We start from the raw sequence: 15,173 nt of genomic DNA, 5'->3' as shown, positions 1-15,173 counted from the left end.
TCTCTTTATTATGATATAAAGTGTCTGTTATATTATATTTGTCTCCATTTGTTTGTTCCAGATTCTACTTTGCCGAACTGGGATACTGAGCTGCTAGTGGTTTGCATAGGGCTCTTGGCACAGTATATAGAATATAGTGTATAATACATTACGTATTCTACAAACTGTACTTCTGGCGATCGTTCCACTTGGGAAAAAAATCGAAACGAGCCGAGGACGCTTCTTCATTTGTTGACTGATGATTGTCTTCAGTCAACGCCTCATTTAAGGTGGTTTGGAAACGCGTCATTTCAGGTGGTTCCCATCGTTGATACTATGGCCCTAAAAATTAGATCTTATTACAGAAATAGAATTTGTACTAATAGGTATGACTGAACAGTCTATATTCAAACTTCACGAAATGAAATAATCATTCAGGTTTGTTGGAGATGAAGTCACCCATTGATTCATACAACCATTGAGTACTTAACGAAGTATACTTACTCAATGATAAAACTTTGACTCTTAGACATGAATTGTTCTAGAGCACGATGCCCCATTCTTGTGTCTGAAAGATCTCGTCTTTAACATTGATTGTCTATGAACTCAAACTTGTTAATAAGTATGTTTTAGATCATTTCTTTGAATTATCTGTGAAAACTTTTTTGTTATTTCCGAAGTGGAGTCAATCATTTATTATCTACATATTTAAAACAATCCTATATTTCCCATGGTATTAAACACTTTAATAAACAGAGCTAATTTTTATCCGATATTTTCAAAACTCTTAGCAGTTCCAATATCTTATCCGTTCTTATCCCAAATTCACGAAACTTTAAAAAATTACTGTCCCGCTATATTTTCAAAAACGGAACCGGAAAATCCGAACTAGTTGAACTCTAGAAATATAAGTTCACAGCATTGGCAGAATGGCTGACATGGCTGAAGAATGGCTGTCACCGACAGAAGAGCCATCTGACGTGGCAATAAACAAAATTCCTTGAAGTCGTGTCTGTTTTACGTGGTTCTGTCCAGTCCTGTTGACCGTCGATGAAATTTCGGTCATGAATGGGGCATTTTCCCCTTTAAATTTCGCTTAATTGATTTACATTTTAATGTTTGAAGGGTTCATTTTCTTATTACATCGCGTGAAAAATGGCATGGACGAGATTAGTTCTGGGTTTGCTAGCTCTGACCCTTGTATGCGGGGATGAACACAATCACATCGTAAGTATAGGGCCGGTGACATCTTTTTCGAAATGTCAAAAACCCGTTCTTAATATTCTTACCTGAAGCTTTTTCTACATTGCACCCTACTTAGATAATAGTCAAATGACTATAGCGGGAAATCTTATCTATTCAGTAGTAGTAGACACTTAGAAACTCGTTGCACAATCCACTTTTTACTTTAAGACATTCGGCATGAGCCTTGCCCAGCCTCTCACCCCTTTTTCTACAAAGTCAGTTCAACACGTTGCATTATGGAAAAGCCCACATATTGTGAAAAAAAGAACATATGATTCTGGTACAAAACCAGGATATTCTTTATACAAATCTTTGCTCTATTATTCGAGTTTTATCAATTATTCACTCTCATACTTTCTAAGTGCCCCTGACTTAGCGTCAGCATGTAGCTGACTAAAATTTGGATAGAACCATGTACGATATCATATGTTGTTAGAACACTCCACTCAAGAACTTACCATTCTTTCAAAAATTTGTTTTAATCGTCTTTTATGTTTTATTATCCTATTATGAGTTATGATCCTTTCATCTTACAAAAAAAATACGAGCTTACTCTAGGGTGCTTTAGATATGATCTGTATATGCTTACTAAAAATTTCGATTTCCATTCCATTGTTCATGTGCCCTCTATTTTATGATTTAGTATGAAGACAACGATGAGGTAGTGTTATGGATGAGTACGGTGGGTCCATATCACAATAGACAAGAAACATACTCGTATCTTTCACTTCCATTTTGTGCTGGGACAAAAGAGGTGATTAGTCATTATCATGAGACATTATCGGAGGCACTTCAAGGCATCGAGCTTGAATTTAGCGGGTTGGATATCGAATTCAAAGGTATTTATTTTTGATTCATCTTCTTTTTGATGGAAAACGCCTCTATGCTAGTAGTCTTCTGCACCCTCAAGTTTTTTTGTCCAGTTGCAGTGGATCTTACAAATCGTTGGATACACTATGTCGGTACTTGAATATACCTGTCATACTTTACAAAAAAGCTGCTATAATCTAAAAGTTGTAGGAAAATACAGTATTATCATATTTTATCTGCAGAATGGTCCACTGCATTTTTCTCTAAACCATGAGTAATTTACTAAAATGTGTTTCCAGCGGACAGTTCAAAAACTGAATACTGTGAAATTTCACTGACTGAAAAAAATCTGAAGGCGTTTATTTACGCCGTGAAGAATCAGTATTGGTACCAAATGTACATCGATGATCTACCAATATGGGGTGAGATTCTGATTTTTCTACTTCATTATGATTGCAAAAGATGAGTTTCTGCAAGAGTTTCTGTATCATTTTTTTATTGTTATTTTTTGCTCTGTTATGAACACTGTGAACAGAACAAGTCGATGGTTTTGCCATCTCACATACAATTGTGTTTGTTATCTTATCTCTGATAGATTTCTCCTATCATCATAGATCATACATAAAATTGATCAATGACAGTCGCATGAAATTTGTAACTTGACAGGGGTTGTTGGCGAAGCTGAAGAGAACAATGGTGTGGTTTCCTATTATATTTGGGCGCACAAAAAATTGGACATTGGATATAACGGAAAGCAAATTGTTGACGTCAATTTGACTAGTGAAAACAAAGTGAAATTAACACAGGGTGGCCGTATCCCTCTCAGCTATGAAGTTAACTGGAAGCAAAGTAAAGTCAAATTTGAAGATAGATTCGACAAATACCTAGATCCCAACTTCTTCCAACACAGGGTGAGCTAGTTTGCAAAATCACACAACTTTAACAATCTTGCAATCATTTTTTGTACATGCAGCTGTAGCAGTAAAAAACTAACGTTTTCCAATTATTGGTTTTCAGATACATTGGTTCAGCATTTTTAATAGCTTTATGATGGTTATTTTCCTAGTTGGTTTGGTCTCGATGATTTTAATGCGTACCTTAAGAAAGGATTATGCTAGATATAGCCGGGATGAAGAAATGGATGACATGGAAAGAGATTTGGGTGATGAATATGGGTGGAAGCAAGTACATGGAGATGTATTCAGACCTGCGGGTCATCCCATGATTTTTTCAGCCCTTATTGGAGCCGGATATCAGGTAAGTTTACCAATCACCAAGGCTAATTGTGATTAGATTTTTAGCAAGATATCATGAAACAAATTAAGATTGTATAGTAGTATCACCTCTTAGAAAAACTAAATTAGTGTAAGATACTAATCTTATGTCTTCTAACTCTCTTTTTCAGGTGACCGTAGTGGTTCTCAGTGTAATAATATTTGCTATCCTTGGTGAACTGTACACCGAACGTGGGTCCATGTTATCCACAGCAATATTTGTTTACGCGGCAACGTCACCAATTAATGGCTATGCTGGCGGTGGTCTGTATGCTCGGATGGGTGGCAGAATTTGGATAAAGCAAATGATTCTGAGCGCATTCTTGCTACCTGTATTAGTCTGTGGAACCGCTTTTTTCATCAATTTTATCGCCATGTATTATCATGCCAGCCGTGCCATACCATTTGGATCGATGGTACTTGACTTCATTTTGGTTTAGAATAGAAAATTGCAAACTAATTATTGTCAAAATTTATTCAAACGATTTCAATCTGGCAATATTTTAGGTGGCAGTGACGTGCATTTGCATATTCGTCATCCTGCCATTAACACTGGTAGGAACTATATTGGGCCGCAACCTCGCTGGTACACCGGATGCTCCATGCAGAGTAAATGCAGTGCCAAGGCCTATCCCAGAAAAAAAGTGGTTCATGGAGCCACTGGTTATCATTACATTAGGTGGCATCTTGCCATTCGGTTCTATATTCATTGAAATGTAAGCATCGCTCAATTCAACGTTATTTTAAACATAGAGTTGTTATATGGGCTCATAGTATGCTGGACTCGTTTTATCCAGTTCCTCAATTTGTTTTTGTTTGTTTCAGGTATTTCATCTTCACATCATTTTGGGCGTATAAAATCTATTACGTTTATGGTTTCATGTTACTGGTATTTGTTATACTGATGATTGTTACTGTGTGTGTAACCATCGTCTGCACATATTTCCTACTGAATGCCGAAGACTACCGATGGTAAATATATGTAGATCTCATCATTTATGTTTGAAAGCTCTACTCTAAAATTAATTGGTAGTCAATGATCATTTTCAAGCTCAATACCAAGCAATCGTATGCCTTATTTTTATCGGATTTCAGGCAATGGACAAGCTTCTTAGCAGCTGGCTCTACTGCTGGATACGTCTATTTTTATTCATTCTATTATTTCTTCTTCAAAACCAAGTAAGTTCAGTAAAGCGCACTTTCATCATAAGCATGATATTGGAATAAGTATACAGACTTACAGTGAACACAAAGCATCGTTACAATCTGATATATTGCTTCTTATTTTGCAGAATGTATGGGCTATTCCAAACAGCATTTTACTTTGGTTACATGGCTCTCTTCAGTTTGGCGTTGGGTATCATGTGCGGCACCGTAGGGTACATAGGTACAAATGCCTTTGTACGCAAGATCTACTCGACAGTGAAGATAGATTAAGGTAACTTTAAAACAATGAATTCATGAATTTGTCGAGGAAAGACCTGATTCCAAGTCATTGTTTATTGTAATTGATTGAATGAACAGTGTGCTCGGTCGAAATATAAGTAAATGCTCGATTTCAGACCATGGAATATCTGAAAATGACAGGCAAAAAGCTTGAACGCAGCAATAGCCTTTTGATTTTCAGAAATTTTGCTTCTCACATTCAGATAATTCTGATTAGATTTGCGATCATTGTCACGATAAACATCTTCAGAGGATACTTCGGATACGAATATTGTAAGAGAAACTACAAAAATCGTAATAAATAAGTTATTTTGAAATAATCGATACATACATGTAGATTTTATTTATCACGAGGCCTTTTTGCACCGAAGGATAAATTATTGATTTTCAATTATTGGAGAACAATAATTTTAGTTCTTATCAACAAGGCTATTGGCGTATACTTGTATATATTATACAATAAATTTATCCAACAAACAGTTTCGTTTGGTTGGATCAAATAAAAATATAAGTTACCCTAGCTCCGTGTGTGTGTATCTGCGTATATCTTACAAGTTCTTTCTCTCGTTCTCTAGGATAATGTCAATTTGATACCAAGCTCCATGCTTCCATAGATTATTCTTAATTTGACTTTTGTTTTTATATCTTACACCATAGGTGAAGATGTGCTCATTAACTGGTAAATTTAAGGTCATAGTAAAGACTAGAAATGGCATTTTGAAAAATTGAGAACTACACAGTTCCTTATGTTGTTGAATGAAGTAATGGAAAGCGTGAATTACGTGGTGTCTCATAGTGGTGTAAATTGAGAAATCATTTTCGTAATCGTTAATCAAAAAACCAAACAAATCTAATGTTACAATTTCATTTGAAAAGAATTTAGCGTGATAAGCGGCGGTGTGTAGGATACAGGTTTTTTTTTTAGAATGCCACGATACGATTCATTAAAAAAACGACGTTGAATAAACTGCCTAATTAGCTATGACTTCCGAATATTGTAAAATCTGTCTTTAACTATTATGGAAACCGAAAATTTTGAGGGCGTCTATTATGCATCATGAAAGTGCAAATTGTCTAATTCGACTATAATAAGCTTCCACAGCTGAACCGATGCTATATCTCATTACAATAATTAAATGAAATGTGATTACTTGACTTTCAAAGGACTAAAAAACGTTATAACTCCGTCGAACAGCACCTCGTCTTAAAAACGAAGAGTTTTACTGCAGATATATTGAACACTATTTACATGGTTAAACTGATTGTTAGAGAAAAAGGGTTTCATCGATGTGCAAATACACATGGTACCTGTGATCACAAACGCACACCATTCCTTCAAGATTATAAATTTCGTTTTATTTATTACATCACAAAGTGAGAAAATAGTAATGCTGCAATGCATATAAATACTTATTTATTTAGTGTTATTGTAAATTTTATTATCCTAGATAAACTGTGTAGCCCGAATTCAACCAGATGAATTTGTCAATGAGATTTTTTAATGCAGATCAAGTATTGAATGTTCGCTGAATAATTATTATTGTTACGGACAGATATAAAGAGGAATTAATTTTCGGAATTCGTTATGTCAAAGGGTAAACTTTTCAGAAAAGTAAATGATAGCTCGAACGAAGTTCTGCACCTCACAAATGGCCTATTGGATTAGAAATCCACAGCTGAATTAATATTTACGTGGCCAGAAAAATGATATCGTTTTAAAATACGTAACGATATTCAAAAATTGTAAGAAAATTTCGAAATCTGACATCTCTGCCAAATGGCATGCCTAGTTCTTTTGCTTAGCTGAGTGATATTGTGAATAAAAATTTCAATTAAATACAGTCATGGTATAAGTATTTGTTGTTACAGACGTACAACTATGAAATATAAAATTTCTACCCACAACACAATAGTCATCATTCACTTCAAATACCTTCATACAAACATGATAGCCTGTATAAAAGTAGATTGATTCTTTTATATTTCGTCGGTCAACCTTTTTGTTTGTTTGCATTACTTAGTACCAATAAACATCTCAAGCACTGCTGTGAACTTCATTTACTTAATTCAATTGGCATGCCACAGACGCTAAGGTACAAAATTAAAGTCGGGATATTAGGATTTTGTATATAATTTATTTTTCATTTTACTTATATTCAATAACTTAATAGTAATAACTTTGTAACAAATAAAAATTAATTGTACTTAATTAACAATGTTTCGAACCGCTGATCACGCCGTTTTCTGAGATTTAATTATTAATGCCTTGCGTATGCCCAGTAACATGCAGATACATAATTTCCCATTTGCCTGACATTATATATTCATTGAAAATCAATTGTGACCTAAAAAACCTGGCTCGGTTTCTGCTTTCAAATACCGATAAGGTAAAGACATGATACGGAATTAGAATCAATTTCCCCAAGCAATACTCATTACACTCTGACGAAGAAATTCACCCGCACTGCTGAATAACATCAATATAAATGCAAATGATTAATTTTAAATAATAAGTACAAGTGGGTATGATTACATTCGTTGATCGTATGATAATTGTAGGACAGCATTTAAAAAATCTTACTTTGTAACCGTGTAAATACTTGCTCGAAATTGTCCACTACTGCGGATAAGATATAACGAAATTTGCTGCTACTTTTAGTGGAAACGATTAAGAAGTGAAAATTAATAGTTACATGGAATGAGAAATTAAGCAATCAAAAAAGCTTATAACCAGCGCCTTTTATCGTAAAATTTGATGACAATTATAATAGCTAATCATGTTTCCGAGTGGGCTCTTATCAACGTTCATTAAAAGTGATTTTGAGAGTTTATTTCATAGAATAACTGCAGTAATAATAAAACTCTTCAGATGATGATTTTTACATTACCTTTATACATATTTCATTTATTCGTGATAATCTATGATACATGATTTAATTAGACTTGCATTTTAGATTCGTGTTGGATGTTGAGATGTGCTCAAATGGCATTCAGAGCATGATGAATAGTCTGCTAAACATTGATACACTGAATATTAGCCACACAATTATGCCGATTGTTAGTACGACTTGATCAAAAATCTAGACACGACACATCACATGAGTATAGCTTTGGAAATGCATATGAATCAGCAAAATTACATTCATGCTCCGACGTATGAATCATCTCGTTACCACCTTGCGGTATGAAATCACAACAAACGATTTTTCCGTGAGTAGAAATAATTAAAAAGCTATTTTGAAAATATTACCTTTGTGAACAATTTTATCTTATTCAATAATGGCATCAGATTTGCAAAAATTCACAACACTGAGAACGTATTGTTTCATAGTTTATGTTTATTATCACTCAAACTTGATACGGTTGGTTTTTTTACCTCCTTCTCCTTATCAACAGCCATTTTGAAACCTAAATTAAATTCTGATTTAAACATTTCGCGGTAGTAACTCTCTTTAACTGTGTCACTATCCGGGATGCCATCTTCCTTACATTTTTGGACGTAAAGCTTGTGCATTGCTGCAATACTTAAACTGGAATCTAAATATCTTCTGCTGCTGCGGTCTTTAGGATTAATTTTTTCGGCTGGAAAAGAATTGATGTGGTCCCGGACACGTTCTTTCACTTCTTCACTTTTTTTCGTTTTCGGTGTATGTCTACCCCTCTGATCTGGGCCAATGATTCCGCCGGGAGATGTTCGCTTTTTATCCATTGCATGTCTCACAAATTTTTCAGATACTGAAAAGGTGCTCAGGAACATCGGTTTACAAACTGTTATGAACTCGCTCTTGATCAGTAGTGAGTAGGTAAACGTTACTTGTCTACGATGCTCGGATTTCACATTCCCCCGACACCTGGAGCGTTGTTTCGGAGACTCTTTGACTGACAAGGCAATGTATTGCTTTCTCTGTTCCCACGTGCAAGTTTTCCAAAATACATTGTGCAGCTGTTCTCGTGCTTCCTCATCGATTTTGTCGCTACATCGCATCCGACAGTCACATGGTGGACCCATTATTTTTGCCGGTACTATTTTACCTGTAATAATAATCTTGGTTTTAGATTACATATTCACTAAATGACTGTAACAGATGACTTTATGTTAATCGCCAAGTGTTGCCATACCTCCAACACCAACGTACTCTTCACCCCTTAATCTGGCGTTTTTCTTTACATTTACTTTCCATTTTTCTGGATGTTTTGTGCGCTTAATGATCTCTTTTGTTTCTTTAATTGGTCTCGTCTTTTTAGGTACTCTTGGTTTTGATGGTTTTTTTGTTGTTACTTCTGGCAATTGAAGTTCAGTGGAAGGTAAAGGGTCCATTGGGTGTCCTAGAACCAGAAAAAAATCAGAACAAGACTAGAAATAACCGTAGTTAAGTAGGTGTGACAGTTGGTGTCAAGTGTTCCAAAGCTGATAAATAAATGCATCCCCTTCCTAATTCTTTCAATAATAATCATCACAAATTTTGAAGCTGAGTACTGAAGGGGAAGATTACCTATGATAACGTATAAATGCATACCTATCAGCTGATAACCGCCACTAGGTCCCTCATCTTGTCGCGATAGTTGTGGGGTCACCGACATACCTGTATCAACTCGCCACCACTGTGCCGCCGTTGGCATTTCTGGGAAATTACCTGGAACTTATCAAATATGCATCATAGTCTAGCATAACAGCAATATTGAATGCCACTGTAAGCTAGTCCCTTACCCATTTCATTTTGAAACTTGTAATATGAGGGTTGCATCTGCTGATGCTGTGTCATATCAATGCGTCTACTATCGAACCATTGGTCAGGCTCCCTCCTGCCGGGTCCAACCACCTGATTTGCCGAGTTTAGCCCTGTTACGTTCTGATCCATACTGCCGTCCATCTCTCACTCATGCTTCCAGTTCTGAATAGTTATTCTACTATTTATGTGTTCAAAGAAATACCAACGTATCGCTCTTGTACCATCATAAGTATTACACAAGTCAGGATGAAAACGAATCGTTGAGCACTTGTTCAATACTTGTTGCTCATTTAATTCAAAAGAGCGTAGTGTTTCGCAATTGTTACTTTAGCTGTTGTGTGTCTTTAATTTCAAAAGTACATGGATTGTGATTATTGCATATTGCAAAACACTCAAAATCACCTCGATCAATTGTAATAACCTTCGATATGTAGGTTGGAAGAATGCATTTTTGGTTAAGCATTGTGCAATTTTTTTCGTATCAATTTCCGAGGGTTGAAGACAGATTTGCAGGTTATGAAATTAGAATCCTGACTCAGTTTAGGCCTGGTTAAGGCAAGCAGCGATAAGATCGCGTGCGTAATATTCTCATATAAACATAAACAAATACGCGTACTTACTCTTCACAAAATTTGAGATAACACGGCAGGCTTCTTTATAAAACCATATTGATTTTTGTTTCTGTTAGAACGGATATCGACAATGAATAGTTTGCAGTATCCAAATAAAAGCCATTTTTTCACTCAATCATCGAAATAAAACAATAATTGACAGTTAGAGAATGCTAAGATCAACGCGATAACCATTTAGCAAAAGTCTTCAACAAATATACTACACAGTGGGGCGCTAGCGTTTTCCCGAACCGTCATTTTTCCGAACCGTTGAAATTCCCGAATCGCCATCTTCCCGAACTGTCATTTTACCGAATTGTCATATGCATTCTCCTGACCGTCAAATTCCCGAATCGCTATACTCTCAACATATCAATTTCCCGAAACATCAAATACACGAAACTCTATACCTCAACCTTGACTCGCCATATGTCTGTGTTTTACAATCGGACTACCTGGGGCCGTTGACATTCGCAGTCAGCGGCCCCAACGAGAGCATGTCAGCGTTAGTACACTCCTTGCCTATGCAAGTTACCAAATTGCAATGTCAATGGGCTGCACAAAATCATTCGGAATTGGCAATTCAATTCTACCACCAGGTAACAAAGGTTTCCCAAAAGACGATGCAACTGTCGAGGCACTACCCACGGGTTGATGGAAGCTAAGGCAACCTCCACACGCCGCACCTAACATGGGCCTGACAGTTTTTCATTTCAAAGCTAGCTCGGCTAGGGAGGATCGTCAAGAACTTTCCAAAACAGAGAGACACAGCAGTAGTGACAGGACACCTTAGCACCCCTAGGTGGTAAGTTCTTGGAGTCATCTCCTAACTGTGCTCACAACTGATTTAACGGTAAATTAGCACTTATCTGTTGTAAAGAACATATCCAAAATAAGCAGACTGATGACAGGTGTGCGCTGTAACCTCCAACGAATTGCTGAGGGTATTTTCATTACGTACTTGTCAAATCATTGCTCTACTTTTCTATTTTCAGTTAACGCAGCCACAATTGTCTTCAAATGCTGCAGACGCTCCCGTAATAGCTGCGCATTGTGGAAAGATAACTTAGGGTTATTTGGGATTATCGGAGAGCAATTCCAAGAAGATGAGCAGTCCACGGAAACCCGCAGAACCAGATAAATTAGAGCGGGATCGTTTCCAGTTTGTTCTACAGAGCGTTATCATTGCAGTGCTCTCATGTAGCGCAAAATTTGAGGTAAAGTCTTGTATTTCTAAGTTTCTCAAATACCTTCGATTCCTCTTCATCCTCATTTCAAACAAAGCCCTATCAAATCTCCAGTTTGAATATGTACTACACGAATATTTTGCTAATTTTGTATCATCCTCCGTATCCATCTTCATAGTATTGTAGGATTACTTTTTGGAAGATTGTGAATTTTTCCCATCTATATTTTAGGATTCGAGTAGCCATCCATTGCAGGTAAATCCCGTAGTTGAGTCCACCACTACCAACCGCTGCGTTGGCCTGCTTTGTCTAGTACCGCTCTCTCTCACTCGTTTCATATGTCTTCAGAGTCACGTGTAGTCCGGAATTTCATTGAAGAAAAGGAAGGAGACCCCGGAAGAAGAAATATGTGGAAATAGTTCAGATACATGAATGTTATCCTTGGAGACCGAGTATTGCAAAAATTATATTTCAGTCTCTAATTTTCAGGGTCGAATTATAATTCCAATTATCTTCCACAGAATGTAGGTTTTTTCAATGAGTAACAAAGTCAGTTTGTATTAATCATGAATGGCATAGTTCAGATTTATTTCACACATATTTCATAATTTAATATATCCTTTGCTGTCACGATATATCTATGATACTACTCACGATTGAATAATAAATATATCACCTACCAGTCTAAGAGCCCGTGAAACCCAGACCTTCGTTATTTTATAAAAGCTGACAGTGTGTCAGTAAATGCTCCCAATACAGGTAAGAACGATGGACCATTATGAAGTTTGGGTTGCCCTGGCTTTGGCAGGTAAACGGTACTAAAGGTGTGTAAAATACCGATTTAACTTCATCGAATAATGAAGTGCGATTTTTTGGTATTATCTTCAGAATATGATAAAAAATCACATTATTCATTGCCAGTCACTTAACATCTTGGCAACCCCTTGCCAGACACCCTTAATGTTCATGAAATTATAATTTCACTTACGTTATAGTATAAAAGCTGATTTTTATATATAATACTTGAGTAATAAGTAGATTATGTTTCCTAATTAGCCAGACATTTTTGATACTTCCAACCTCTTGCCAGACAAGCATGTAAGGTAGCTGTAGGAGCGAGCGCGAGGCAGTATACGTGAGGATCACGTGAAATTGCGCACCCAGATTTTGTACGTAAGCGCGAATTGGAAAAACAGTTGATTTTGTCAGCTATCAATCCCTCAGAACCCAGCTCGAGCTGTTAGATTGACCATTTCGGATATAGCTGAGGTCTCGGTATTTAAACATGACTAGGTTATGTTGTGACAGCTGAATAATGCGACACGAAATCAAACTTAGATAATTAGGGTGACATAGGATGAAATAAATTTGATTAAGCCTAAAATTTAATTGACCAACTGAATAAGTATCATCAATCCTTACTGAAATTGAAAAGCTGGGAGTCACAAATCTGATCGAGAACTATTATTTTACAATATTACTATGACAACTTTTGTAAGAAATCAGACTCATCGAAGAAATTGCGACTTTTACAGAGAACTTTGCTGCTTGCGTCGAAAGAGTTCTAACCTCTTATCAAGTTGTCACTTGCACCCTGCAGAAATCGCATCTCTGCACTAAATATCGGCCGAACCCAAAATCTACGTCTATCGCGATCGTTTTCTGATTTCAAAACATCGTAAATGCTCATAAATTGTAACAACTTGCGGCGCAAAATATCTCTCTGTCTCGGCTGTGCTGTCTGCCATTTGATCCACACAGCTGCGATAGATAACAAAACGGTTTCAGCATCCATTTCTTGTTGACAATATTTAAATTCTTGAAGAGAGGTTAAGCGCGACAAGTAAGCATGTAAACAAGATGTAAACCAACGAATTCAATGTAAATAATACATATGCTTGTGTGGGTGACACGAATCCGTCTTTGCAGCCATCGGGTGTCCCATGTCACGGAATGCACAAGCCCGGAAGCGCTGACAGCCAGTCACAGTAACGCATTTCGAATTCAGCGCTAAAAAGAACGATCGCAATTCGCTGGCGATCGTTCCGTGTGTGTCAATTCCGTATCATGGGTATAGTAGAAAAATAGATCCCGTTTATCAGTGGATCCGGAACGCCTCTGATTGGCTCTTGAAAAGTAACTAGTTCCGGCTTCGTGGAGACGGAATATTTTCCGTACCATGGGACGCCAGCCTCATTCCATTCCATTGAAATGGATGCTACTTTTACTGTACACCACCTAAAAGAAAAAATTGATAAGAAGTTTTCCAAAAATATTAAATTCTTTACAATCCGGAATAAAAAAATAATAGCACCCAAGTATATGAAGACGATTGACGAAACAGTATTTGACAACTTGAAATCTGAAAATATTTTACAAAAAGCGGCATTAATCTTACGAAAAACTATGTCTGGCTAATGACGAAATATAATTTACTTATCACTCAAGTATTATATATAAAAATCAGCTCTTAAACTATAACGTAAGTAAAATTATAATTTCATGAACATTAAGGGTGTTTGGTAAGGGGTTGCCAAGATGTTAAGTGACTGGCAATGAATAATGTGATTTTTTATCATATTCTGAAGATAATACCAAAAAATCGCACTTCATTATTTGATGAAGTTAAATCGGTATTTTACACACCTTTAGTACCGTTTACCTGCCAAAGCCAGGGCAACCCAAACTTCATAATGGTCCATCGTTCTTACCTGTATTGGGAGCATTTACTGACACACTGTCAGCTTTTATAAAATAACGAAGGTCTGGGGTTCACGGGCTCTTGCTCTATAAGTTTATTTGAAGGCCCAATTTATTTATTCTCATTCGTGAATATATTGTGATTATTTTTACGAGTACCTGAAATCTATGTTCAAAAGCTCTGTGCCTGGACTCGACATTTGTATCACGCCACTGAATAATCACGTGACCTGAGCTAGACCGACCGATCACATTTCGTAAGACGGAGAAAAGTTGTCACCTTACTACGTCTGTTTTTACACCTTCAAGTATTGATTGTGAGCTAAGTCTGCAATGAAAAACTGTCGGGCCCATGTCAGGTGCTGACGTGTGGAGGTTGCCTTAGCTTCCGTCAGCCGTGTCGAGGCACGGGTGGTTGCGTTGTCCTCTGGGAAACCTCGGTTACCTAGTGGTAGGGTTGAATTACCAATTCCGAATGATCTTCTTGTGCAGCCCATTGACTTTGCAATTTGGTAGCTTGCATAGGCAAGGATGCGCTGACGCTGACTGCCAATGTCAACGGCCCCGGGTAGTCCGATCCAACGATAGGTTCCGATCGTAAAACACAGTCATATGGTGCGGCAGGGTCTAAGTATAGAGTTTCGGAAAATTGATATGTCGGGAATATAGCGATTCGGGAGAATGACACACACTCAACGTTCTTATCTACACTCAACGATGACACTTCGCTAAAATTACTTCTACATGATAGTTCGGGAAAATGGCGATTCGGGAATTTGAACGGTTCGAGAAAATGATGGTTCGGGAAAGTGGCGCGTCACCCTGGGGCCCACCAAGGGCCCACGACGGTATCTCTACGATACATGCTGCGATTTAATGAATTCCAAAACGACTATCACTTCGCAATCGTGCCCATCATCGCTTAAATCACTAATTGTAAGCTTGCTAACGATGAATCCACCTTACCGCGCGTTTACATTTCCCCAAATGGATCGCCTATGACGTAACGGGAACATAGACATTGCCCACGTGTTTCTATGGTATCATTGATCATGATCGCCATGGGATTTAACGTTCAATGCAAATCGGAGAACATAATCTCCCCGTTCCATGCGTCATGGACACACTTTACGCATCTCAAGCTAATATTTAGTATGCGTGATCATTTTCGCGTCCACAATTTTGAAAAAA

General features: G+C 37.1%; 2 protein-coding genes and 2 long non-coding RNA genes across 7 annotated transcripts; 2 read left to right on the top strand and 2 right to left on the bottom strand.

Moving 5' to 3' along the window:
- The first annotated feature begins 969 nt into the window (after nucleotides 1-969).
- Nucleotides 970-5,078, top strand: LOC105693668 (transmembrane 9 superfamily member 3). Its single transcript, XM_048656654.1, has 11 exons — nucleotides 970-1,206; nucleotides 1,868-2,063; nucleotides 2,334-2,456; nucleotides 2,701-2,945; nucleotides 3,052-3,291; nucleotides 3,440-3,724; nucleotides 3,816-4,024; nucleotides 4,134-4,280; nucleotides 4,404-4,487; nucleotides 4,601-4,746; nucleotides 4,871-5,078. The coding sequence occupies exons 1-10, from the start codon at nucleotides 1,135-1,137 to the stop codon at nucleotides 4,743-4,745; spliced, it is 1,746 nt and encodes a 581-aa protein (XP_048512611.1). The 5' UTR covers nucleotides 970-1,134; the 3' UTR covers nucleotide 4,746; nucleotides 4,871-5,078.
- A 1,791-nt stretch (nucleotides 5,079-6,869) lies between these two features.
- On the bottom strand, nucleotides 6,870-10,244 carry LOC105693669. 2 transcript variants are annotated; one of them, XM_012413748.3, is made up of 5 exons: nucleotides 10,105-10,244; nucleotides 9,463-9,646; nucleotides 9,272-9,394; nucleotides 8,874-9,080; nucleotides 6,870-8,786 (listed from the first exon to the last, which is right to left on the bottom strand). In XM_012413748.3, exons 2-5 carry the CDS (start codon nucleotides 9,623-9,625, stop codon nucleotides 8,080-8,082), a joined length of 1,200 nt encoding a protein of 399 aa, XP_012269171.1. In that variant the 5' UTR covers nucleotides 9,626-9,646; nucleotides 10,105-10,244; the 3' UTR covers nucleotides 6,870-8,079. The 2 variants fall into 2 exon arrangements, with proteins under 2 accessions (XP_012269171.1, XP_012269172.1); XM_012413749.3 differs by having other exon boundaries at nucleotides 9,272-9,388.
- A 293-nt stretch (nucleotides 10,245-10,537) lies between these two features.
- LOC105693670 lies at nucleotides 10,538-11,970 on the top strand. 3 transcript variants are annotated; one of them, XR_007278862.1, is made up of 4 exons: nucleotides 10,538-10,900; nucleotides 11,091-11,312; nucleotides 11,514-11,537; nucleotides 11,631-11,970. It is a non-coding gene; the product is annotated as an uncharacterized LOC105693670 (long non-coding RNA). The 3 variants fall into 3 exon arrangements; XR_001103478.3 differs by lacking the exon at nucleotides 11,514-11,537 and having other exon boundaries at nucleotides 11,538-11,970; XR_007278861.1 differs by having other exon boundaries at nucleotides 11,514-11,970.
- LOC125501332 lies at nucleotides 11,837-14,914 on the bottom strand. Its single transcript, XR_007278863.1, has 2 exons — nucleotides 14,142-14,914; nucleotides 11,837-14,069 (listed from the first exon to the last, which is right to left on the bottom strand). It is a non-coding gene; the product is annotated as an uncharacterized LOC125501332 (long non-coding RNA).
- Between the last annotated feature and the right edge of the window lie 259 nt (nucleotides 14,915-15,173).

This window comes from Athalia rosae, chromosome 6 (assembly GCF_917208135.1).
Source record: "Athalia rosae chromosome 6, iyAthRosa1.1, whole genome shotgun sequence".
In the NCBI taxonomy this organism is placed as follows: domain Eukaryota; kingdom Metazoa; phylum Arthropoda; class Insecta; order Hymenoptera; family Athaliidae; genus Athalia; species Athalia rosae.
Note: the sequence above shows the minus strand (reverse complement) of the source record. Positions and strands in the feature narration are given on the sequence as shown.